Genomic DNA, 26,035 nt, shown 5'->3' with positions numbered 1-26,035 from the left:
TAATGAGACAAAGTATTAAATGTATTGAAAGAAAATACATGCAAGGTTTGATTTTATAAATCTGACGTTAAAAACTTTCACATTTGTGAGATGGGCCTATTGTATTTCTTCCTCATACTCTGTGAGATTTTGGGATCAAGGTAACTCATACAATGAGTTCATCAAAATAATCACATTTTTTTGTGCTCTGAGTTTATAGAGGATTAGAATTATTTATGCCTTGAAATTTGAATTCATTCTTAAAACCCTACTAAGTGTTTTTCTAGTAGGAAAATTAGTATTTACTGACCGTTTTCTTTATTGGTTCTAGCACTATTCAGGTTTCCCTATTCTTTTTTCAATTAATTCAGCAACTTACATTTCAAGGTTCATGTGCAGTTGCCTCAGAACACTAATTTCTATATATTATTTTTAACTTATATTTCAGTTTTCTTTTTTTACCCCACCAATTTGCATCAACTATTGCTTTAATAGTTAACATTAATCAGATTTTCTTTATTCACCCATACTTTTTGTACCTCAGAAATTCACCTAAGATCACATTCCTTCTGAAACCATATCCATCAGGAATTTTAGTGAGGATCTCTTCGTGGAAAACACATTCAGCTTTTGAATGTCTGCAAATATCTATTTTTGCCCTCACTTCTAGAAAACAATTTTGCTGGTATACAATTCTAAATTGATAGTTATTTGCCCTGGATGTTTTGTAGATATTTTTCTACTCCCCTTGTAGCTTTCATGGTTGCTGCTGAAGAGTCACTTGTTAATCTATTGTTCCTTTATAAATAAGCCTTTTCATTCTGGCTGCTTTTAGGTTATTTGTCTGTCTCTGGTGTTCATCAGTTTCTCTACGGTGTATTTATATAATAATTTCTTCATACTTGTCTGCTTGGGATTTGTTTCTTAAATCTGCAAACTGATATGTTCAATCAATTCTAGTAAACTCTCAGCTATATCTTTGGATAGTGTCTTTCCAGACTCTATTAGCACTTTATGGGACTCTGATTAGATAGTTTATATCTTCTGTATCTGTCTTCCATATCTTAATTTCTCTTTTATGTAAGCCATCACTTTTTTCTCCATTCTGTATTTGGCAATTTTTCTCAAATCTGTCTCCCTATTTGCTAATTCTCTCTTTAGCTACATCCCATCAGTTAGTAAACCATCTGAGTTTATAATCTGAATTATTTTTTCACTTCTAAGAATACTATTAGTTCTTTTTCAAATCTGGTCATTTTATAGTATGTTTCTATCTTTAATATTACAATCAGGTCACTTCTAAAGTTTAAAAATATAAAACATATGTATCATATCTCATATAAAATAATTCCAAGTCTACCCAAGTCTAACGCTGCTACTTGTTTCTTCTTTTTTACTCATAGTGTTTTGCTTCTTAGATATTTACAATTGTTCATAGTAAGATCTTCTCTGTAAAACTTTCTTTGGTACTTCTTTAAGACCTAGGAAAAAAGTTCATTCAAAGAGGATTTGCATTTGTTCTTGCTAAACACCTAGGAATACCATCAACTCAGTATAACTGTAAACTAAATTCTTATTTTTGGACACACACAAATGTGTGTGTTAGACTTTAAGTTGCAAACCTGCATGATGCCCACCTTATGCTGTAAATGCTTGGGCAAGACTTTATTTACTATTTTGTTCCCTTCAACCAGAGGCAGTGTTAAGGCAGAAAAATATCCTCTCCATCTCCCTTTATAAGCTGTATTTTTTTCTCATTTAGTTGTTGACTAAATAGGAGACTTCTTTACTTTGGGGGGTTTTAGATGTTCTCCCCCATTATAAGTGTGAAAATGGCAGATCCAAACAACTAGCTCATAATTCACTGGCAGATTACCCCGAGCATAACCTCTGCCTGCAAGGAACATATTTTTTTGATTCCTGCTTCCATTTTTAAAATTCTAAGTTTTTCCCTTAATTCTGTGAACTGATCTATACAGTTGAAGAGACTATTTTTTGGGAAATATTTTATCCAGAAATTGGGGGTTAGTTATGAGACAAATTTTCCAGGATATCTAAGCTGTTATCTTATCAGAAGAGGCAAAAAGCTGCCTTTCTATTTCTGCTTATGTATTTAGAATATACTACCAGATATAAAATTTAAAGAGCAGGCATAGAATTAGTTTATGGCTCTTTTTAGATACTTTAAATTCAATGATGAAAATGATATTACATTTTAAAAATGCCTGAGAAGATCTGTATATCCTATTCTATTTTGCTACGAAGGAGTCATCTATTAGAATGGAATAAAAGGTTTTTGGTTTTGACCATATATGGAATAAAAAGTCATCTTAGTCTGATGTTATACCTCATTTTCTATAATTTGTAGATTTCCATGTATCAATTTGTAAAATGAAATCAGCAATAATTGGGTTAATCAAAACCTGACTTAAAATATATAAATACAAATTTCACTGATTAATTGTGGTAGTGTTTATACTACAATTTCACTTTTGGTTAAAAAAAAATAGAACTGACATTTATAAAACTTTAATTATGAAGAGAATGCAAATTATAATCTCCATAACATCTGTGAACATTACAAATAAAAAATAGCAATCGACTTTCAAATATTCACGAGTCTTTAAAGAACTATAATAAGGTACTCATTTGTTCAGTAAATATTTATTGAGACTACTATATGTGTGAGGCATTACCCTTAAAAAGTTATCAGTTAAGAAAATTTGTTTCTCTAAATCCTATTTCCCTGGTGATTTGTATTACTGAATTAAGAGACGAGCTCTGATTAAAAGAAAAGGGGGTGGGCAAGACACACTACAAATTCCTTAGGCAATACAGATATAATTTAAGTTTAAGCACATAATATTTTTTGTGCAAATTTCCTACAATCTCTCACAATTGCTATACCTAATCTATGGCAAATAGGAAGATACGAAGATTATTCTTTCATCAAGGATCATTTAATACTGGAATAAATTTAGGAGGGAAGTTATATAACATCCCATTAAAAAAAATTAAGAGTACACGAGTTTGTACAAAGTAGCTAAAGAGAAAACTGAGGGTTAACTCAAATTTAATCACTTAAGCATTTTGCTCTGTATTCCATATATGAGTGAAATCATTCAGTATTTGTGTCTTTCTCCTTCTGACTTATTTCCTTTGAGCAGGAGTAGAAACATTAATGAATCTCATTCTTAAAACTCAACCTTGGCCACCTAACTAACAGTAGGATAACTACAATAAAAATGTTAGATAATAACAAGTTTTAGAAAGGATATGAAGATACTGAAAACCTCATACACTGAAAACAGTCTGGTAGTTCTCCAAAAAATTAAACTAAAAATTATCATTTGAACCAGCAATTCACTCGTAAGTGTAGACTCAAGAAAAACTAAAACATAAATTCACCAAAAAATCTTGCACACAAATATTCACAGCAGCACTACTTACAATAATAACAAAAGGTGGGTACAACCCAAATGTCCATTAACTGATAAATACAATGTGGTCTATCCATACAACTGAATAGTAACAAGCCATAAAAAAGAATGAAGTACTGAAATAAGCTGCAACATGGATAAACCCAGAAAACATATGCTAAGTGAAAAAAATCATATACAAAAGACCATATGCTGTATGATTCCATTTATATTAAATGTCCAGAATAGGCAAATATAGATACAGAAAGTAGGTTAGTGGTTGCTTAAGGCTAAAGTGACTATGAGCTCAGGAAGGAACAGTTGAAGGGTTCAGAGTTTTTTTTTTTTTTTTTTAAATTTATTTTTATTTGTGCATACAAGAGCTGGACTGTGGGCCAGAGGTGTGGGGGTGAGAGGATTCACCAGAGACAGAGTGGGGAGCAGAACAGGCAGATGGACTGAAATATACTGCTGAGGGGAGCAGTAGGCAAGACAGGAGAGGTCTGCTGCACCACTTGGGTCAGCTCCCTGGCTGGGGATAGAACACAGGCTATGGCAGTGATAGAGCTGAGACTTAACCCCTAGGTCACCAAGGAGGTCTGGTTCAGAGTTTCTTTTTGAGGAAAGGAAAATATTCTAGAATTGACTGTGGTGATGGTTGCAAAATACTGTGAACTGAACGTGCACTTTCTTTTTCTCCTCATTGAGGTCACACTGCTTTACAACACTGTACATGATTTAGAGGAACAGATTCACACCCTGCAGATGCCTGTTGCCACTATCCAAGTACCCTAAGTCAAGGTCCCCCCCCCCCAAATTCTGCAGCCATATTTCGAAGGTTTTAGTTTAGTTTTGTCAGTTCTTTTGTTTTGGGGTTTCTTCCCTATGTATTCCACATGTGAGTGAAATCATTCAGTATCTGTCTTTTTCCTGACTTATTTCATTTAGCATCATTCCTTCAGTGCCATCCATTTTGTCGCATAGAACTAGGAAACGCTTTGAGTAGATAATACCTTTGAAATAGGAACCCAGTTAGTGACTAAAAAAAAAACATTATTTTGATACTGTGAAAGCATGATTTCTTAGAGATAAGGTAGGACAGGGCTCATTTTTTTTTTCTTTAAGTAAAACTTTTTAAATGATCTGGAGATGAGAATGTGCTGTAAAACCTCCAAGTTGACAACACTAAACTCTTCCTAAAAATCAAATGCTTTTTTGATGATAATAAACTACAGGGCGTTAGTCACAGGCAGCTGTAAAGGCTGGCTCTCCATGATATGCTCAACTACTCAGGGAAATCAGGACGCCCCTATTTGCAAGGCTCTGGGCCTGAAGGCTCATTACCAAATGACCTAAAGACAGACAACAAAGGCGAAGTGACATATAAGTTCATACACAAGTATGCAGGGATTCCGGGAGAAATTCTTTTCTACCACTAGAAGGCCTGGCACCTCGGAAGGGGAAGGGCAGAAATTAGTACAGGTACAGTGTCCCCTGCCCTGCCAGGCTGCTCCTCACAGCACGCCTGCCCAGAGCAAAGAGTTGATCCTTAGTGGAGAAGAAAAATGTTCTCTTCTCTGAGGCTCTCTCCTCGCTAGGGAGACAACAGTTCTATTGAGGATGGAAGAGAGTTAAAATCCTCCTCCCTGCTCCTACCTGAAGGAAGGAAAGGAGAGCAGAAAGCTCACAGCAGCAGAGATACAAAGCCACATGTTCAGGGGGAGGTGGAAAGGCCAGGGTGTTCCTGATAAGAGCAGCTACAGAGCTGGCTGGTCCAGTGCAAAATGAAAACATGGGAGCCTGGTTCATAAATTATTCATACTGCAGACCAGTGAAAGCAGAAACCTAAACTGCATGTGAGGCTTTTTTTCCCCTTCCTTCATTAATTTTTAGGCAGTATTTCACTTCTCCCCTCAGGTGTAGCCCCAGCAGTTCTCCCAGCACCATAGCACCTGATCCATCACCGCAGTCCCTTGTGTTCTTCCCCGTTTTGACCCTTTCCCTGTACCTCCCCTGCTGGATGCCTCAGATCTGTGGTCTGCTTGCAAGTTTGGTCTTTTTCCTGACCTTTTGTTTGGTTTCTCTGTATTCCATACATAAGTGAAACCATCCGATAGTTATCTTTTCCCTTCTGACTTATTTTGCTTAAATGTGGGCTTCTCTGCAATTGGACAGGTCATATGCTTGTGGGGCCCTAACTCTTGAACAGCAAGGACAGTGGCAGCAAAAATTCAGAAGGCACAGAAAAGTATAAAGCAGAAAATCAAGGTCATCTAAAACCCCACCACCCAGAGCTAACCACTGCTGTTATTTTGGTACAGAGCTCACAGATCTTTCCATGTACACAATACAGGCAGACATTCCCTCAGGTCATTTTTTTTATATTATGGAAATGGTACATTGTACGTTCTCATATGTTTTCCTCTGTAGCCTTATTTTGTTTTTACTTATTACATTGTGTAAAGCTTTCAAAAATATAGACCCAAGTTCCATTTACCCAAACCCAAGTTGTCAGGTTTTTGAAGGGTATTGAGTTTTCCATTATTAAAAATGATGAGCATTGAATATCAGTAAGATTGAGTGAGGACTAAATGACTCAACTGGTGTCAAGTACTTCAGAGTACTTCAGAGTACTGGGCACAGGCAAGGGCTCTCTGTAAATGTTAGTGGCTTTTTTTAATAGTGTGTCCTGTGCAAAGATTGAATGAATTCATATTCCTAACAGCAGGGGAAGAGAGACAGGTTTTCCCAAGTCTTTATCAATTTTTTCAAATTTTGCCTTTTCTATTTCTTCTAAAAATGGTTTGTTTATGTTTGCTGACAGTATTCCTATTGGGTTCCTTACGCTTTCTAAATTATAACTTATTTCTATGTTGGGAATATAATTCATGGTCATAGGAATAGCAAGTACTCTTTTCCCTTAAAAAAAATTAACTTATGACTTACCTCCAGTTCCTAGGACCTTCAGGAGCTCAAAATTTTCAATTCCCACCTTTTCTGCATGTCCTGTTAAATTGGCTAAAAATGAAAGAGAAAAGAGAAATTAAGGGGATTAGCAACAGGAGGTAACTAATCGGGAGTTCTGGGTTCCAGCAATTATTTTATTTCTTGACTCAGGTAGTTAAACCAGGGTTCACTTTATAATTATTTGTTAAGCTGTACATTTATGCTGTGTGCACTTTTCTGTATACTATACATTATGATAAAATTTTTGAGCATTTAATTATAGTTTATATCAAAAGTTAGCATAAAAATAGTGTTAATAGACTCTCTACTAACCAATATAATCAGAAAATAAATACAAATTCTAATACATAAATATGTAGTGAAATAAAAATGGACACATTTAGATGGATTCATTTATTCAATAAATATTTACCGAGTGTCTACCAGATGCCACCCCAGGCTCTAGGCTGTGTTCCGCTACCATTTCTGTCACTAAGCACTTGCACATGTTTACCTGCCCTTGACCACCATGTGTTTCAGTTCCCTCAGCTCTGAAATCAAAGTATTGGTCTTAACCAGCTCTAAGATCTCTACAGCTCTAAAGTTCTAGGACTATGCTTAAAAATATAAACTGAAAAGTATATTTTGATCTATTAGGATGTCTTATAAATGAGCATATTCCAAAAGCATAGTCCACTGAATTCTGGTCCCATCCTATGAGACGTTAATGGGTGTTATGCTTGGGAGAAAGATGCTTTCCAGTTGAATAAATTTTAAAATGATTGATTTAAAGTTTAATGAGTGCTTTTTCTGCTGAACTGTCCAGATCCTGTAGCAAGAAAATAAGCAAATGAATTTTCAAGATTGAGATACTGTATCTGCCAAGTTTGTTGGATCACAAAATTCTTCTTTATGGTAACTCCTATTAATATGTGAGCCAGGATTCTATAGATGTAGTTATGGCAGGTGTTGTTCAAATCCTAGTTTTACTACTTAAAGAACTGAGTGATCTCCAATAAATTTCTCTGTGTCTCAGGTCCCTCAAGTATAAAACGGGGACAACAAAAATACCTACCCTCAAAGTTTATTGATGTCTTCAATTTACTTTGAAATGCATTTTAAAAATAAGGTGTATTCATGGATGAATCTAAAGATGTGATAAAGCAAATATAACAAAATATTTATTACAGAATCTATATAGTGGGTAGAAAATGTTTAAGGTACTAGTCTTTCAAATTTTTTGTATATTTGAAAATGCCCGTGATAAGATAGCAAAAAATAATACAATACCTACCTCATGGGGTTGTGATGAAGACTAAATAAGTTAAATTGTACAGGTTTTTTTGTGTGCCAGTAAGCATTATAACTATTTACAAATAAAATAATGCTTTGGGACTACAACTTCAAGAAAAGTAGACCCAACTAAGAACTTTCAGAATTGAAAGTCTCAAGGAGTAATTAATTTAAACATCTTCCCAGTTATATAAATGCATAATTAAAAATTTTGTAGTTAAAATATATATATATATAATTTTAACCATTTTAAAAACACAGTACAGTATTGTTAACTATATATACTTTTTTTGCAACAGACTTCTAGAACTTTTTCACTTTGCAAAACAAACTCTATATTTACCGAACAATTCTTTTTCCCTTTCCCCAGTCCATAGGAACCATGATTCATTCTACTTTTTGTTTCTAAGAGCTTGACTATTAATGCAAAATTTTGTAATGGGAACAAATCAGCACTAAGTTTTAAGCAGGTCCTGTGGTCCAGCTCAGCTCACCAAAGGCGAAGTTTCAGCTTGGGGTAAAAAGCCAATGATCAATCTTTTTTTTTTTTTTTTTAAGATTTATTTATTTATTTATACAAGCACTGGGTACAGTCAGAAGCACGGGAAGGGTAAGAGAATTCACCAGAGCCAGAGCGGGGAGCAGAGCAGGCAGAAGGACTGAAGTACACTGCTGAGGGGAGCAGCGGGCGGCAGGAGAGGTCTGCCCGCCATGTGGGACCCTCACCCGGCGGCCGGGGATGAACCGGCGCTGCAAAGGCTGCGGGCAGCTTCGCAACCGAGCGCTCAACCGCTGCACCACCGGGGAGGCCCCCAATGATCAATCTTGATGAAATGTGCTATTTCACTTTACCCTGTCCTTTCTGAGACTAAGGTCTCACTTGGAGGACAAGAGGGCGTGATCACAGTAGGGTGGATAAGGGGTCTTATCTGGACAACAGTCCTCTAAGCAACCATACAGCTAGTAACATAACATGCCCATGTTTTCTAGTCTGAAGGTAAGGAAAATCATAACTTATCTAAAATAATTGAAATTTCACTGGTGTTAAAATAGTATTATCCACGTATGAAACAAAGATTTTTTTTCTCATGATTTTGCATTTTGAAGTGCTAAGAAACAGAATGAACAGTTCATGGGCCAACTTTTCATTCAAAGTGAAAATTAAGTAAAGGCACTGAAGCACCAAAAATCTATAGTTACAAAATTTTTGGATTTTACTGAGATATAATTTACATATGGTAAAATTCACTCACTAAAATCAACCATTTGATGAATTTTGTTAATTGTGTACAGTCCAGAAGCCACCACCATAACCAAGATCATAAAATAGTGCCATATCCTAAGAAGTGTCAGGATGTCTTTTGAAGTCAATCACTTCCCTGGTGAGTGGTTCAGGAACCAATGATCTAACTCCAGCCACATAGCTTTAATTTTTCTAGAATTCATATAAATGGAATCACACAGTATGCCCATATTTTTACATTCAACTTCACCTCATCTAATGTGGTTGTATTTCATACAGGGTTTTGTTAACTGGGTGAGTTTGATACTCTCAAGCATGGTTCAGAGGTCAGCTCAAGGTATGTACACAGAAGTTAAAAACTCCCCCCTCTAGCTCTTCTTGGGTTCCGCCAGTCTCCAGTGGTCAGGGTTCTCTGGTTTCAGTTTTCTAGTTTCTGGGTCAGAGAAACTATTGTTTTTCATCAGAGACTCCAGAGTATGGACTGTACTTAGCCTGAAGCTGAAATCACTGAGGTTGCAGCTCCCTCCCTCACACTGTGTATGCCCCACTCAAGTCTGTTTGTTTCATTCACTTTCCAAAGCACCTTTAAGAGTTGCTGTTCGTATTAAATTCAGGCTTTACAGTTTTTCCTGCAAGGGAATTGTCCAGGAAGGGAGAATTATTTTTATTGTTATTATAAGAAGCAAAAATCTTCCATAATCAACTTTATGACAATAGTTTCTACTTTAACTTCAACTACTGTCCTAACAAGTTAACTTTAAAGAGAAAAATAAAACTAAAAAGGTGCTACGGCATAGGCCCCTCTAGGGATCTTCTCGTGAACATATGCAGCGTTCCTCCTTTTACAACACTTCTGTGAGGTGGAGCAGGGGGTCACACATAAGGAAGGAAATCAACAGGAGCCTCTATCACACATAGGCACGGGGGCAATTTGTTCATTATAAAGATTTTTTTTCATTATGTTAATGACAAAACACATAAATGCAAGTGGCAAATATAATACCATACAGAATTCCAAACAATGACAAACACGTATTGAAGCAGGTGAGTCCAGTAGCCAAATGGTGCTCATTTCTGTGCTATTACTTGACATTGTAATCAGAATCCTTTGAGCACAAAAGGCTGAAAATAAACTAGTTTTCTTTTTTCTTTTAAAGATTTATTTATATAAGCACTGGGTACAGTCAGAAACGCGGGAGGGTGAGAGAATTCACCAGAGCCAGAGTGGGGAACAGAACAGGCAGACTGACGAAATACACTGCTGAGGGGAGCAGCTGGCCAAACAGGAGAGGTATTCGCGCCATGTGGGACCCTCGCCGGCAGCCGGGGATCGAACCGGCACTGAAGAGGCTGCGGGCAGCTTCGCAGCCCAGAGCTCAACCCCTGAGCCACTAGGGGAGGCCCAAACTACAGTTTTCTTAATTAAATTATTGACCTAAGAGCAGGGGCTCCAATTTCCCAGCAACAATACTAACATTTAATAGAACCAGTCTTAAAATATTTACACATTTTGTTTCACTGAAGAGAAATAAAGAGCCAATTACAGATATCTTCTGTGTTTCTGGGTCATTTAGATGCCTCGGTGGAAGTCCAAAATGTTAGGTGTTTCAGATGGTGTGGAGCTACCTGCATGCAGGACGAGACTGTGCCAGAAATAGGCCTACTGAGAGAAGTGGCCACTGTCCTTCTTCATACATGAAAGTAGGTAGGACTTCCTTGTAGTTGCAAGAGCTCCTTTTCCCGTGCCAAGACATACCTCTCTACCCCACCACCTTTTGAGTTCTCCCCAAAGGCGAAAAAGGCTACTAAGCTAATTATCCAAGAGTTCAAAATTCTGACTGGGTAGGTGGGATTCCATGCACTAAAACCAACAGTCTTTACACAGGGTCTCTATTTTTTTTTTTTAACCTCAAGCTCTGGCCTGGCCTGACAGCCTGGGGCCGAAGGAGCCTTCTATACTTTTCCCTTTATTATGTCGAGTAGTTTAACTAAATGGATTCAGAGGTTCTCTTGGGACCTGGTGTTCAACAACTAGTTTGTTCCCCCCTTCAACCTTCTAAGTCATACATCTGAGCACATGCAAGTCCCAGGATTAAAATGAATGGGTTGGAAGGGAAGGTGGAGCCCTTAAGTCTTAAACCCGAATTCCATGTGCCAAAGAAGCTCTCTACAACAGGTAGCCTGAAGTCAGAGCAGCTTTATTAAAGTAGCTTCTGAATCCACTGGCGACTGTTCCTTGCAGACAGTTCCCTCATGACTCATGAGGGGAAAGAATAGACTGGCTGGGCAAAGACTGGGCATTTCTGGGTCTAACAGCATAATGGCGCCAAACCTCACCCTCAACTCCCAACTCCTGACTGCAAGGATTAACACCTTCCCACAGAAACAATGCCATAAACTCCCCACAGGACATATAACCAAGAATATCAACATATTTAAAAATTTTAGATGCGAGCTATTTCAGTGGAACATGGCAGTACGACTTATCAGTTGTTTATATCTGGCATCTATTTTGATGCTACATCATATAAGTTGTTAAATATTGATGAAAGAAATATTGGTAAAACAGTAAATATTTTTAAACTTTTCAATGTCTGCTTTCAGCTATCTGTTCTTAATCAGCTTAGTATCTCATCAAAACTGACAGTTTTTATTTTTTCACATGAATTCATGACTAAGTTTAATCATTAGGAAAGAGCAGTTTTAATGCTTTCACAAAAATTTTTACCAGTTTTCTTTTTATTAAGATATTAGGCATTATCCCCATTGAAAATCCCTCATTTTCTGATTTATGCCATCAAAAATCCTTCACTTCTTGACTAGTGTCATTACCCTAAAAGGCATACCCTCTGCCTAGGAAATTGCTTTTAAGACTGAATTTAGCTAACCCCTTAACAAATCAATGTATTAAAAAAAAAAAAGTTTGTCAAAGCTCAAATGAATTTCAATATTCAAGTGATTCCCTTTAGAAAAGAGTTTGGGGGCCTCCCCTGGTGGCGTAGCGGTTGAGTGCTGGGCTGCAAAGCTGCCTGCAGCCTCTGCAGCGCTGGTGCCATCCCCAGCCACTGGCGAGGGTCCCACATGGCGCAACAGACCTCCCCTGCCGTGCCCGCTACTCCCCCTCAGCAGTGTATTTCATCAGTGTATTTCGTCAGCACTTCTGACTGTACCCAGTGCTTGTACAAATAAATAAATAAATCTTTTAAAAAGAAAAGAGTTTGAATTATTAACTGTTCTTAGGAGAAAACTCTTACGTGACACAATGATATAAAATACTTGGTTCTTTACACTTAAATTGGATTCCCTGAGTTCCTCCTCTAATATTAATATGGTTATGGGGAGTGTATAAAGTATGACTGATACATTTATTTATTTATTTATTTATTTATTTATTTATTTATTTATTTATTTTTAAAGATTTATTTATTTATACAAGAACCAGGGTACAGGCTAGATGTGCGGGAGCGGGAGAGGATTCACCAGAGACAGAGCAGGGAACAGAACAGGCAGACTGATGAAATACACTGCTGAGGGGAGCAACGGGCAAGACAGGAGAGGTCTGTCACGCCATGTGGATTTCTCTCTGGCCGGCCGGGATTGAACCTGCGCTGCAGAGGCTGCGGACAGCTTCACAGTGTGGTGCTCAACCGCCTGTGCCACCAGGGAGGCCCTGATATAATTTTTTAAATAATAAATTTAGACTAAGATCACTATCTTTTCTCCTCAATTTAAAATAACTTAATTTTTCATTGCTACAAAATAATCCAGGTTCATGGTTTTAAAATAAATAGATAATATAAATAGGCTTAAAGCACACCTTGAAAATCTCCCATACTCTCACCACTCAAAGAAAATTATTGCTATATTTTTCTATTGACAGAGGCTTCTGGGATTTTATAAGCCTCTGATTGATAAACAACTTTTTAACCCAACTTTTTCTTGGCAATTCAATTACCAAACATAATTTGTAATACATATTATCTACGATCTTAAGTTGTGAGCTAGTTAATTTGGAAATCCCTACCCTTATGGAGGAAAACAAAGAGTAAAAACACATTTTTCATTCTGTTGCCATAGTTTCTTCTAAGCTGCACAAATTTAATTGCACAGAGCATGTGCTGAAATCATTCAATTAGATCCAAAGATTCACTAAGTGCTAAAGCAAAGAAAAGCACTTTAAAAGCACTTTTATAATTAAAGTAGAAATAAAGAGAATAATGCTTTGAAGCCACTTCAAATTTCTTAGTACATGACTATGGCATTCTTATACCCAATTTTATTCAATTTAATAAATGAGCTAATCATTTATTAAACCTATAATAAGCTGTGAGAAATGTAACTTAACAGAAAGGACTATGGAGTCTGTGGACATTGTGATCACATGAAACCCTTGTTGAAAATATAGGTCCCCATTCACTCATTTAACATTCACTGAATGCCTACTAACACTAGGCTAGCTGTTAGGTCTTTAAGTACAGGATTTGAACTGGCAAAAATGAGAGAATGGCTGGGGAACTCTAGACTGGAAGAATAGCTGGAGCAAAAGTGTAAGTGGGAATAAGTATTTCCCTAGTAGAGAATAAGACTGTTCTAATTAGCTATAATGGCTTTAGGTGGGAAAAAAATAATAAAAATACAAGATCAATTACATACATGAAACTAGCTGTTTAAAACCTGGAATGCCAGACTAATTAGTTTTAATTGAATATAAGTACTAATAGCTCTTGCCAGGATGAAAGTAAGGTTTTAGGAAAATGACCCTGGTGGCAGCACGCCATGTGCACAGACTCAAGGGACGACCAACACTGAAAGATGGCAAGGTACCTTTAAAACACTAGATGTGTGGTAAGGAGGGTCTGGCGTGAGTAGAATTGAGACTGGAAAGGACGGAATGAGCCTAAGAGTGACACAGTATTTAGTTGGAGAAACATCTGCTGATCATCCAGCTTGGGTGCTGATACCACAAAAGCAAACAGGACGGGATACTTTCAAATATAAATAAATTTTACTTCTGTTCCATTTTCCCCTCATTTGTGCCATTTATAAAGTATAAGAAATGAAAGTCTGGTAGGATTGCTGACAGAATTTTGGTGAAAGAGGAAGCCGAAAGGGAAAGTTGAAAGGGGAAGTTTGGCGTTTCAACACTGATGCTGAAGTGATGGCAGGACATCCTGAAAGGGCCACCAGGGAGGCAGCACTAGCAGTGGAAACACAGTTCCACAGAGACAGCTCCCAGAGGGGGCTAGGACGTGCCAGCACAAATAGGGCACTTGGCAGAGTGAGCATTTGAAGCTGAAGAAGTCTGCAGATGGCATGTGCAGAAAGGCGCTCCTGACAATCCCGTAAAAGCAAGTCATAAAACCCTCTGCTGAGCGGTGCCCTTCCCATCCTCAGGAGAGGAGCACCCTTATCTCTGAAGACAAGGAACACACCCAGGAATCCATTCAGGCCTTGTTAAGCAGCCCCCTTCTTTCCTAAACATGACTTTCCACTCTTAATCAAACCTCACAGAAATACGCTCAGGTTTAACCATGTTTGGGGTTAGTTTTCCATTTCCTTATAAAAGCTTCCAAGTCACATAAAACTTATATTAGATAAATCTGTATGCCTTTCTCTGGTTAATCTCTTTCTTTACATAGTCCCAATTAACAGCTTAGAAGGACAGAAGCAAAAGACATTTTTCCTCTTCTATAATGCCCAAAGTTATTCAGAGAGGAGTAATGGCTAAAGCTTTAAGAAAGCCCTTTGGGAGACCAACAAAAAGAAGGGCAAGTCTTGATGATGACCCGGAGTTAGGACAGAAGCAGAAAAAGCACCAGAGAAGTGATTGAAAAACTAGCAATGTATCAAATTCAAGAAAAGATGATAAAAAAACTGACTATGAATGAAGTCAAACTGTGGTACAAAGGGAAATAAGTATTTAGTCTTTGTCCTCAGATCTGGAACACAGTTCCTAAAAGCTGAGGAACCTCAGCAGTGGTAAGAGTGTCTCTTCCACGCTCATGAACGACTGGTGGCCCCTCCATGGCTTCAGAAAGACCAAGGACTTTCAGGCCCGTCCTCGCTGCTCCCTAGAGGGGAGAAGGGCTGAAGGCTGAGCCAATCACCAATAGACAGCGATTTACTCAATTATGCCTATTTAATGAACTTCCATAAAACCCCCTAACAATGGGTTTTGAGTGGGTCTGTGCTGGTGCACATATAAGGGTGCTGGAACGACTGCACTCCCTAAAAAGTCATGGAAGTACTTCCTCCATGGCCTCAAATACCTTGTCCTATCCATCTCTTCATTCGGCAGTTACTGAGTATCATGGTAACCTCTACAGCGTGAAGAAACACAGGGCAAGCCTCAAGTCTATACAGGGTGGCCAGGGTGTGGTGAAAAAACAAACAACATCCTTAAAAGCAACGATGTAGAGAATTCTTTTCAAGTTGTGAAAATTAATATGCAGAAACACTATTTAAATGAGGTCTCAAGCACAATCAGCAAATTACAGGACCCAAATGCCGCGCCTCTCCAACAGGAGGTGATGTTGTTGCCCACCCCAAGCAAAAGGAAGGAGTTTCAGCTTTACTCAGCCACTGAGTGACTGCTATAAGCCACCACACATCAAACTCCCAGTTTCCTTCAATAAGCTCTGAGGTTACAACAGTCCCTGTAAAGTCTATACTAGTTGCCAGGAAGTCTGGTCGAGAAAGGAGTGTGTGTGTGTGTGTGTCCCACATGAGACTGCACTTTTCAAACTCCATTTTTGTTGTTTCTGAGTAAATCCATTTTGTTGCTGAAGTAACTGGTTACTTTCGCTTGAAGTCAACAGAAGAATAGGGATATCAAGTGGAGGAACAGAGGGACAACTGTAAAGAATCATCTGAAACTTCTTTCTGATCCGGAAGGCAGATGGAAAGAGGCAGCCATGAATATCGGGGCTATGGGAAAGGATGGAAAAGGTGCAGATGGAGGGGTCGTTCCTTTGGGAGCAGGTCCTTCAGGAAGTGATAAAATAATGGGATCCAGGACATAAGGGGCCAGAGAGGACTGAAGGACAGACAGAAGGACTGCACATGTTAAGGCATCGAGAACAGAAAAAGGTGATTAGTCCTACTAAGGGGCACAGCTGGCCTGAAGGAAATACCAGAGAAGCAAAAGTAAAATGCCTCAGAAATCCCCTTGGCTAAAATATACAACAGAAGATGAAAAGGTATCTACAAAAAGTCACCTTAAGAGAAAAAAATCACTGTAAGCAGGATAGAGGAATATGAACTATCCTAGTAAGAACTGAAGTATTTGATGATTGGACAACAGTAGACAGTCTGGACCAAAGTGAAAACTAACAGGAAGAATGCCAAGTCAGGCATCGAGTCCCTAGTACTTTCCCAGGGACAGCCTAACCAGTTGATTCAAACACCAAGTCCCCTGGGAAGGAGCCACCCTTTTCCTTGGCATAATTGTGCTCTAGAGTACACAACCAACTTCCTTTTTTTCAAATTTTATGTTTACCAAGAAACTCAATTTTAACGTGATACCCTTACTCATTAGGGAAAATGCACCAATCAAGCAAATACAAAAGTTTCATGTACTTGTTTGTTTATATTTCCCACTGGGTCTTTTGTGATTATAACTACACCCATATGCATGGGATCAGGCATAGAGAGAAAATTCAGACAGCATAATGATGCAGCACTGAATCCTACTTGCCACTCTCAAGGAACACTTAATTAGCTGCTGTACAGAGAAGGCACTGCAGGAGTATACTGTAACCCTGTCAATGGTGTTCTGTTTTTTTTTCATTTCCGAAAAAAAGGAGAACAATTATAAAAAGCAACATTGTGAGATTTAGATGTGAATGCAATAGGAAGTAGAGACACAGCTTGTTACAGCCGAAATAATTAAGCCACAATTTATTATAAAATTATGACCTACAGAACACCATCAGTTTGTAAAACTTTAACACTGTCTACTTAAAACCTTGTATAATTTTCAGGTATTTAAGAGATATTTTCTCTTTGAACCATTTGTTCATCAATTTTTTTTTAAAAAAAGAGGGAAACAAAGCCTAACAAGTCAATAAAAAAGTTCCTGTTTTTGGTAACGAAAGGAGTTTCAGTCCTGGCCCAAATTCCCTAATTCTTCAGCAATTAGTTTCACCTTCTCCTTTCCAGCACCCTCATATTAAAGAAATCTCAACATTAACCTCAAATTTCCAAGTTCTGGTATAAGATCATGACCCAATATGGCAGGCATTTTCCTCTTCTTGAAACTTTTATTATGAACTATAACTAAGAAAGTCTCAGAGTGAGGGGCGGGGGCTGATCCCCACCATCCTCACAATGGCCACTCTGCAGTCTTTTCTGGTTGTATACGTATCCCAGGGATTACCTGAGACTTGTCGGCTCCTCATAATCTACACTAAGTGGACCCGAATCCTGAAGAGCCATGGCCTATTCAAGGCTCCAATCTCTGGGAAAGCTGACATTCCAGAACCCTCCGAAGCTCTGCACCAGTCCAGCCACAACACATGTACAGGGCCTTCTACTTTGAGCTCTATAAAACATAAAACCAAAGCCCAAAAGCATTACTTACCATAGGAGACTTCAGTGAAGATGTAGGGAAGGCAGAGTGGCCCATGAGGCACCCACAAAAAGCAAAGTGGATGAGGAACATTCTTCATCTCTCTACACTATCTACCCTTGAGGCAGGGGTCGTTATAAGCTCACTGTCTGGCCTTTCTCTTTTTCTCATCCTCTCCTTTTCTATTAGAAACAAAACTAACAAATCCATCCCCTTGTTTCCAGTCAAAAAGCTTCCTCCACCTCTGACATCCTTTGTGGGTACCCTATCCATATCCCTCTTTAAGTCTGATATCAAGGCAATGTTCCCAACACAGTTCCTTCCATATAAAGAGTTCTGGTGCCCACTCCTGCAATTACACAATTTTCTCTCGTATCTATTTCCCAGGTTTATGCAGATATAATGCTCTACATACAATTACACAGTCTATTAATTGAACAAATATTCGGAATGCCTACTTGGATTCAACATTGTGCAAAGTACTGACGAGACCCGAGCAGGCACATCTCCTGAAGACAGGCAGGGCAGGGTCCAGAAGCCACACTCAGAGAAGTGGAGAAGGCCGAGGCGCTTGTACTATCAGCGAGGTCTGAGGCAGAGAGGGACTGGAAGAGTATAGGAGCCTCTCACCACATCTGAAGGTTTGGGGAAGTTAAGCCTGCTCGTCAGAAGGAAAGGCACACAAAAGCACTAAGAGTAGAGAACACCGCCCATCTGGGGATCTATGATGAGTGCAGCTGGGCAGGTGCAGAGGAAAGACGCAAGGCAGGGCCCACTCCTGAAAATATCCGTGTTTTGTTCTATAGACAGTGCAGAGACAATAAATATTTTCAGCAGAAGATTAAGCTAATCTGTTCTGTACTTCAGAAAGGCCAGCAGCAGCAATGGGGAAGATGAATTACCAATAGAAAGGAACTGAGATGGAAGACAGCAAAACCAAAGCACAGATTGATGCAAGGATCAAGGTCAAAAATGACAAAGGCTACATATACTAAGGCACCAAAAGTAAAGAGAAAAAAGTTAAATTCCTTAATATGTTATTCACTAATGGTAGTAATAAGCACACACAGGAATAAGCACACACTAATAAGCACACACAGGAAATTACTAAACTACTAGGTTCAGAATAGTCATGGCACAACCTTTAAAATTCAAAATGATAATCCCTGCTGACCCTGAAATAATAAAGTACTTGGACTAAAAGGCCAGTTAAGATCAATTTTCAAAATGTTGCCCACAAACTGTATTCATTTGTCAAAACTCACAGAACTACATGCCAAGAGTGAATTTGACTGTACATAAATTATATCTCATTAGAACAAAATTGGGGTTGTAAAGTAAGAATCATGAAAATATTTTAAATTTCAGATTCAACAAGATTTTCTTAATGCTTGCTTATTTGACTTTTTGTAGACATGCATTATCAATGTTAATGCATACGTTTTAGAAAAAGCATGTTTCTAGGCCTTGTTGGTGGCGCAAGGGGTTAAGACGCAACCTATGAAGCTGTCCGTGGCCTCTGCAGCACAAGTTCGATCCCCAGCCAGCCAGGGAGCAACCCACATGGCACAGAAGACCTCTCCTGTCTTGCCCGCTGCTCCTCTCAGCAGTGTATTTCATCAGTCTGCCTGTTCTGTTCCCCACTCTGTCTCTGGTGAATCCTTTCACCCCCTACAACTCTGGCCTGTACCCCAGTTCTTGTATGCATAAATAAATAAATCTTAAAAAAAAAAAGAAAAATCATGTTTCTAAATAGCAATAAACAGTTTAAAGACTTGTTTTCCAAATGCACTCATTTTGGATACATCATACACTATATAAAGAATTTGTTGTTCATCATTATGAAAACAGGTGTTTATTAATGAATTGCTCTTAAATGTTGGGCAGTTTTCTGTCCTTGTAAAGTGACTTACACACATCACCATTTACTATATAGAGTTTCGTGTATGTAGATTTGGTGGATGTAAACTTTATGTATAGAAAATAAGGATGTGAAATATCTATGTCAATTCCAAATGAAGATGGTCAAAGAAGAGTAAAAAATGTTACTGACAACACAGAAAGAACGAGAGGGAATTGTGCTAAGTGAAGTAAGTCAGAAGAAGAAGAAAAATACAGAGGATTTCACTTACATTTGCAATACAAGGAAATGAAACAAAGGAATAGATAAAACTAAACCAAAACAAATCCTATAAATATGACTACAAAACTGAGGCTACCAGAGAGGAAGGGGGCAGGTGGAGAGGAAAGGGGTTAAATAGCCCAATGGACGATGGCGGAGCACGGGTGCCTGATGGTGGGTGAGGCACATCTGAAGAGCTGTGACTTTATACCTTTAAATCTATACCCTTAAATCACATACAGTGTTGTAAACCAATGTTACCTCAATGAAAAAAAATCACATAAAAAAAATGAAATAAATAACTTAACAGACCAAAAATAAAAAAGAATTTTACTGCAGTTAGATTATTGGAAAATTCACAATTATTATAAATCACAGCTTTAAAAGAACAGTCAACTTGAATGTGAAGAGAAAGATAAATTTAGGCAACAATATAGCTTATCCAAAGGATCACATAGAAGTTTTTCGAAAACTTGTTTTGAAAAGTAAGTTCCCATCATGTCTGTCTATAAATCATTAACTATCTGACAGTTTAAAGTAAACCATGCTATGAACCCAAATATGTATACACAAAGGACAGATTCATACTATTAACATTCAGCACAGCATTCCTTAAGTTAAGGCATTCCTTCATTTACAACAGAAGACATGCTTCCGTATTTTGGCAATCAAAAAATTAGGGAACTTACAAGTTATCTAAAACTTGCACCATTACAGCAAGAAAAACATTCCAGCTTCCAGAGCCCTACCAAAAATATTTTGATATTTGTTGGTATACTTTAAATTATACTTTCCATGCAAGATATAAAATAGTTTCTAATAGTCCAAAGTAATATTCCCAGGGATCTGATTTCAATTTGGTGTAAGCAAATACAGCAGCACTTTGTTCCTCCTAAATCATAATCTAATTTTCCACTACAAATCCACCGTTACTCTACACTAATTCTATTGTGAGAAAGTACTTGATCAACACCCTTGCCTTTTTCTATTTTCTAGACTACATGCTGCTAATGGTGCCAGTTTGGTTTCTATTAGCACTTAGATGTGAATCAAATATCATTTTGCAATAATTTGTGCCTACAGCTATAAACTTTCATAGAGCTACCGCCAAGTAGTTTTTCAAGAATAATTCTATCTTTTAAAAATGTTGATTTTAATTCATAGTGAACTGCCTAATTTAATGGCATGAACATGGCAACCAAGAAAACGAAATTTTTCCCCTCTTTCTTTTTTTTTTTTTTTTTTTTTTTTTTTTTATTAAATTTTATTTTTATATTTCCCCATACAATTGCAAACGCCCCATTCTGACCCCAATCCTTCCCCTCCCGCCCCCCACCCCCCAAAAAGTGTCTCTGGTTCATAGTTTTTTTGTTGATTTTGATTTTCACTTTCTTATATTCATTTTCCTGGTCCCTTATTTAAGTTTTCTAGATTCCTGCTATGAGTGAGACCATCCGGTATTTTTCTTTTTCTTTTTGGCTTATTTCGCTGAGCATGATCCCTTCCAGTGCCATCCATGTTGCTGCAAATTGCATGTGTTTATCTTTTTTGAATGCTGAGTAATATTCCATGGTATATATGTACCACATCTTCTTGATCCAGTCATCTATTTTTGGGCATTTGGGTTGTTTCCAAAGCTTAGCTATTGTAAACAGTGCTGCTATAAACATAGGAGTGCAGGTGCTCTTTGGAATTGATGTTTCTGTGTCCTTTGGGTAAATACCTAGGAGTGGAATTGCTGGATCATATGGAAGCTCTATGTTTAGTAGGTCCAGAAATCTCCACACAGCTCTCCATAATGGTTGGACCAGTTTGCACTCCCACCAACAGTGCAGAAGAGTTCCTTTTTCTCCACATCCTCGCCAACATTTGTTGTTGCTAGTTTTTTTAATATGTGCCATTCTCACTGGTGTGAGATGGTATCTCATGGTAGTTTTGATTTGCATTTCCCTGATTACAAGTGATGTTGAACATTTTTTCATATGTCTGTTGGCCATTTGCATTTCCTCTTCAGAGAAGTTTCTTTTTAGCTCTTCTGCCCATTTTTTGACTGGATTATTTTCTTTGTTGTTGCTGAGTCTCATCAGCTCTTTGCAGATTTTTGTGATCAGTCCTTTATCATTAGTGTTGGGTGCAAAAATGTTCTCCCAGTTGGTGGGGTTTCTCTTTGTTTTTGTTATTGTCTCTTTTGCTGTGCAGAAGCTCTTTAATTTGATGTAGTCCCAGCTGTTTATCTTTCTCTTCACTATCACTGCTTTGGGTGATGTGTCTGTAAAGATGTCTTTGATGTGCAAATCCCGTAGTGTTTCGCCTATATTTCCTTCTATGTATTTTATGGTTTCAGGTCTTATGTCTAGTTCTTTAATCCATTTTGAGTTGATTTTTGTGTATGGTGTGAGGTAGTGGTCAAGCTTCATTCTTTTGCATGTAGCGACCCAGTTTTCCCAGCACCATTTATTGAACAAACTTTCTTTGCTCCAATGCATAGTCTTTGCTCCTTTGTCAAAGATTAGTTGACCATAAATCTGTGGGTTTATTTCTGGATTTTCTATTCGATTCCATTGGTCTGTATGTCTGTTCTTGTTCCAATACCATGCAGTTTTGATGATTATGGCTTTGTAGTATAGTTTGAAGTCTGGGAGTGTGATGCCTCCATTTCCTTCTTTTTTTTTCAGTAGAGCTTTGGCTATTCGGGGTTTTTGGTGATTCCATATGAATTTCATCAATAATTGTTCTATTTCTTTGAAGAATGCCATTGAGATTTTGATTGGAATAGCATTGAATCTGTATATTGCTTTTGGTAGGATGGCCATTTTAATAATGTTTATTCTTCCAATCCATGAGCAGGGGATGTCTTTCCATTTCTTTGTGTCTTCTTCTATTTCTTTTAACAGTGTTTTATAGTTTTCTTTGTATAGGTCCTTTACCTCTTTTGTTAGATTTATTCCCAAATATTTGATTTTTTTTGTTTCGATAATAAAAGGGGTGGTTTTTTTGATTTCTTCTTCTTCAGATTTATTGTTTGTGTATAGGAAGGCTACTGACTTTTGCGTGTTGATTTTGTATCCTGCCACTTTACTGAATTGATTGATGAGTTGAATTAGTTTTTCTGTGGAGATTTTGGGGTTCTCTATGTATATTATCATATCATCTGCAAATAGTGATAGTTTGACTTCTTCTTTTCCTATTTGGATTCCTTGGATGTCTTTCTCTTGTCTTATTGCTCTGGCTAGGACTTCCAGTATTATATTGAAAAGCAGTGGTGAGAGTGGACATCCTTGTCTTGTTCCAGATCTTAATGGAATTGCTTTCAGCTTTTCACCATTGAGAATGATACTGGCTGTTGGCTTGTCATAGATGGCCTTTATGATGTTGAGGTATGTTCCTTGTATCCCAGAATTTCAAGGGCTTTTATCATGAATGGGTGTTGCACTTTGTCGAAAGCTTTCTCAGCATCTATTGATATTATCATATGGTTTTTATATTTCTTTTTGTTGATGTGTTGGATAACGTTGATTGATTTTCGGATGTTAAACCATCCTTGTGCCCCTGGAATGAATCCAACTTGGTCGTGGTGAATTATCTTATGGATACATTGTTGGATTCTGATAGCTAAAATTTTATTGAGGATTTTTGCATCAGTGTTCATTAGGGAGATTGGCCTATAGTTTTCCTTTTTTGTGTTGTCCTTATTCGGTTTTGGTATTAGTGTAATATTGGCTTCATAGAACGTGTTTGGTATTGTCCCTTCCTTCTCAATTTTTTGGAAGAGTTTGTGAAGGATAGGCACTAATTCGTCTCTGAATGTTTGGTAGAATTCATTTGTAAATCCATCAGGTCCTGGGCTTTTGTTTTTGGGGAGGTTTTTAATTACCATTTCAATTTCGCTGCTTGTAATTGGTCTGTTTAGGTGTTCTATTTCTTCTTTATCTAGCTTTGGGTGATTGTAGAGTTGTAGGAATTTGTCCATCTCCTCTAGATTGTTGAACTTGTTTCCATATAACTGTTCATAGTAGTTACTGATTATTCTTTTGATTTCTGCTGTGTCCGTTGTGATTTCTCCTCTTTCATTTATGATTCTGTGTATTTGTGCTTTCTCCCTTTTTTCCTTTGTGAGCCTGGCTAGGGGTTTGTCTATTTTATTTATTTTTTCAAAGAACCAGCTCTTGGTTTCATTGATCTTTTGGATTGTTCTTTTAGTTTCAATTTCATTTATTTCTGCTTTGGTTTTTATTATTTCTTTTCTTCTACTGGTTCTGGGGTTTTTTTGTTGTTCTTTTTCTAGATCTTTGAGCTTCGAGATTAGGTTGTTTCTTTGAGTTCTTTCTTGTTTTTTGATGTGAGCTTCTATTGCTATATATTTTCCTCTTATTACTGCTTTTGCTGCATCCCATACATTTAGGATATTGGTGTCCTCCTTGTCATTCAATTCAAAGAATTTTTTAATTTCTTCTTTGATCTCCTCGTTAGTCCAGTGGTCTTCCAGTAGTGTGGCTTTTAATCTCCATGAGGTAGGATAGTTCCTTGCCTTCTTTTTATGATTTATTTCTAGTTTGATGCCTTCGTGGTCAGAAAAGATGGTTGGTATGATTTCAATCTTGGTGTATCTGTTGATGTTTGTCTTGTGCCCCAGTATGTGATCGATCCTGGAGAATGATCCGTGTGCGCTTGAGAAAAATGTGTACTCCGTTTTTTTTGGGTTTAGTGTTCTATAGATGTCTGTTAAGCCCAAATGCTCTAGGTCCTTATTTAGAGCTTTAGTTTCTTTACTTATTTTTTGTCTTGTTGATCTATCCATTGTTGATAGTGGTGTGTTGAAGTCTCCGACTACATATGTGTTTTCTCTGATGTCTGTTTTCAGAGAGGACAACAGTTGTCTGATATATTTTGGTGCTCTTTCGTTTGGTGAGTATATGTTAATGAGTGTTATTTCTTCTTGAAGTATTGTCCCTTAATCATAATGTAGTGACCATTGGGGTCTCTTTTTATTTTTTTGAGTTTGAAGTCTGTTTTATCTGATATAAGTATAGCTGTTCCTGCTTTCTTTTTTGGCCCATTTGCTTGCAGGATTGTTTTCCATCCTTTGACTTTGAGCCTATTTTTATCTTTTGTAGCTAAATGTGTTTCCTGGAGACAGCAAAAGGTTGGGTTTTGTTTCTTAATCCAGGCTGCAACTCTGTGTCTTTTTATTGAAGAGTTTAGTCCATTTACATTTAGAGTTAATATTGATATGTTAGCATCTGTATTTGCCATTATGTTTGTCTTTCCTTTGATTTTATTTATTTATTCTTTTAATAACTTTTTTTTTTTTGGTCTTCTTTCGTTGTTATTCGTCCCTCTGAGGTTCTGGCTTTAGGATTCCTTGTAGTATTTTTTGGAGTGGGGGTTTAGTCGCAATGAAATTCCGGAGTTTCTCTTTGTCTGGGAAGGTCCATATTCTTTCTTCATGGAGGAAAGAGAGCTTTGCGGGATAGAGTATTCTTGGTTGGCATCTGTTTTCTTGGAGTCTGTTGACTATTTCCCTCCACTCTCTCCTTGCCCGTAGTGTTTCTTCAGAGAAGTCTGATGTCAGCCTGATTGGTTTTCCTTTGAATGTTATCTGTTTCTTCCCTCTTGTCAGCTTCATTATTTTTTCCTTGTCCTGGATTCTTGGGAGCTTTACTATTATGTGTCTTGCTGTGTTTTTCCTTTCATCGTGGAAGTTTGGTGTTCTTCTTGCTTCTTGTATATCAATTTTCAGCTCCTTCTTCTCATTTGGGAAGTTCTCTTCAATTATATCCATGAATATTTTCTCTGTTCCTACATCTTTCTCCTCTCCTTCTGGAATTCCTATAACTCTTATATTTCCTTTCCTCATGGAGTCAGATAGTTCCCGAAGTCTTTCTTCATTCTTTTTCCTTCGTACTTCTCTTTCCTTTTCTGTTTTGGTTCTTTTTATTTCTGTGTCTTCAAGATTACTTATTCGTTCTTCCATTTCATCTATTCTGCTTTCATTGCTTTTCCCAGAGTTCTTTAGTTCCTCCATTAATTCTTTGATCTCCTGCATTTCTCTTACTTCCCTCTTTAGGGACTCAATTTCCTTCTTCTGATCTATCACTTTTTTAATCATGGCAATTTTAAATTCTCTTTCTGGAAGGCTCAGAAGTTCTTCCAAGTTGCTGTCGTTGCAATCTGGGGAGTGGTTTTCTTTTTGTGGTGTGCTTCTTTCCTGAGGAGTTTTTAGGTTGCGTGTGGTTCTTCTACTCCCTACTGTCTGTTTTCTAATTTGTCGTATGCGTTGGGACACTGTGTTGCTCGGACTGACTGACATCTTGGGTGAACTTCTCCGCTCCCCTCTGGCTCTTCCAGGAGCCATCTCTGTCTTCTGGGGGAGCTTTCTGCTGGATTTAGGCAGTTTTTACTGAAGAAATGTCCCTGTTCTCAAATGGCGAAGCGGGATGCAGTCCCTGCGCCTCCGGTTTCAG

General features: G+C 37.7%; 1 protein-coding gene across 3 annotated transcripts in view; it reads right to left on the bottom strand.

Moving 5' to 3' along the window:
- The window catches only part of RPS6KA5 (ribosomal protein S6 kinase A5), a 147,430-nt gene that overhangs the window by 88,457 nt on the left and 32,938 nt on the right, over positions 1 to 26,035 (bottom strand). For 2 of the 3 annotated variants that reach the window (XM_037503707.2, XM_037503709.2), the window contains exon 2: positions 6,345 to 6,416. In XM_037503707.2, the coding sequence (XP_037359604.1) occupies positions 6,345 to 6,416 (72 nt within the window). Of the gene's footprint in view, positions 1 to 6,344; positions 6,417 to 7,419; positions 7,454 to 26,035 lie in introns of those variants that run through there. The other variant, XM_037503710.2, reaches the window with a different exon arrangement.

The sequence above is a fragment of the Talpa occidentalis genome, unplaced genomic scaffold, assembly GCF_014898055.3.
Source record: "Talpa occidentalis isolate TD23 unplaced genomic scaffold, MPIMG_talOcc4v2.1 talOcc4.11, whole genome shotgun sequence".
Taxonomy (NCBI): Eukaryota; Metazoa; Chordata; class Mammalia; order Eulipotyphla; family Talpidae; genus Talpa; species Talpa occidentalis.
This window is presented reverse-complemented; position numbering and strand designations above follow the sequence as displayed.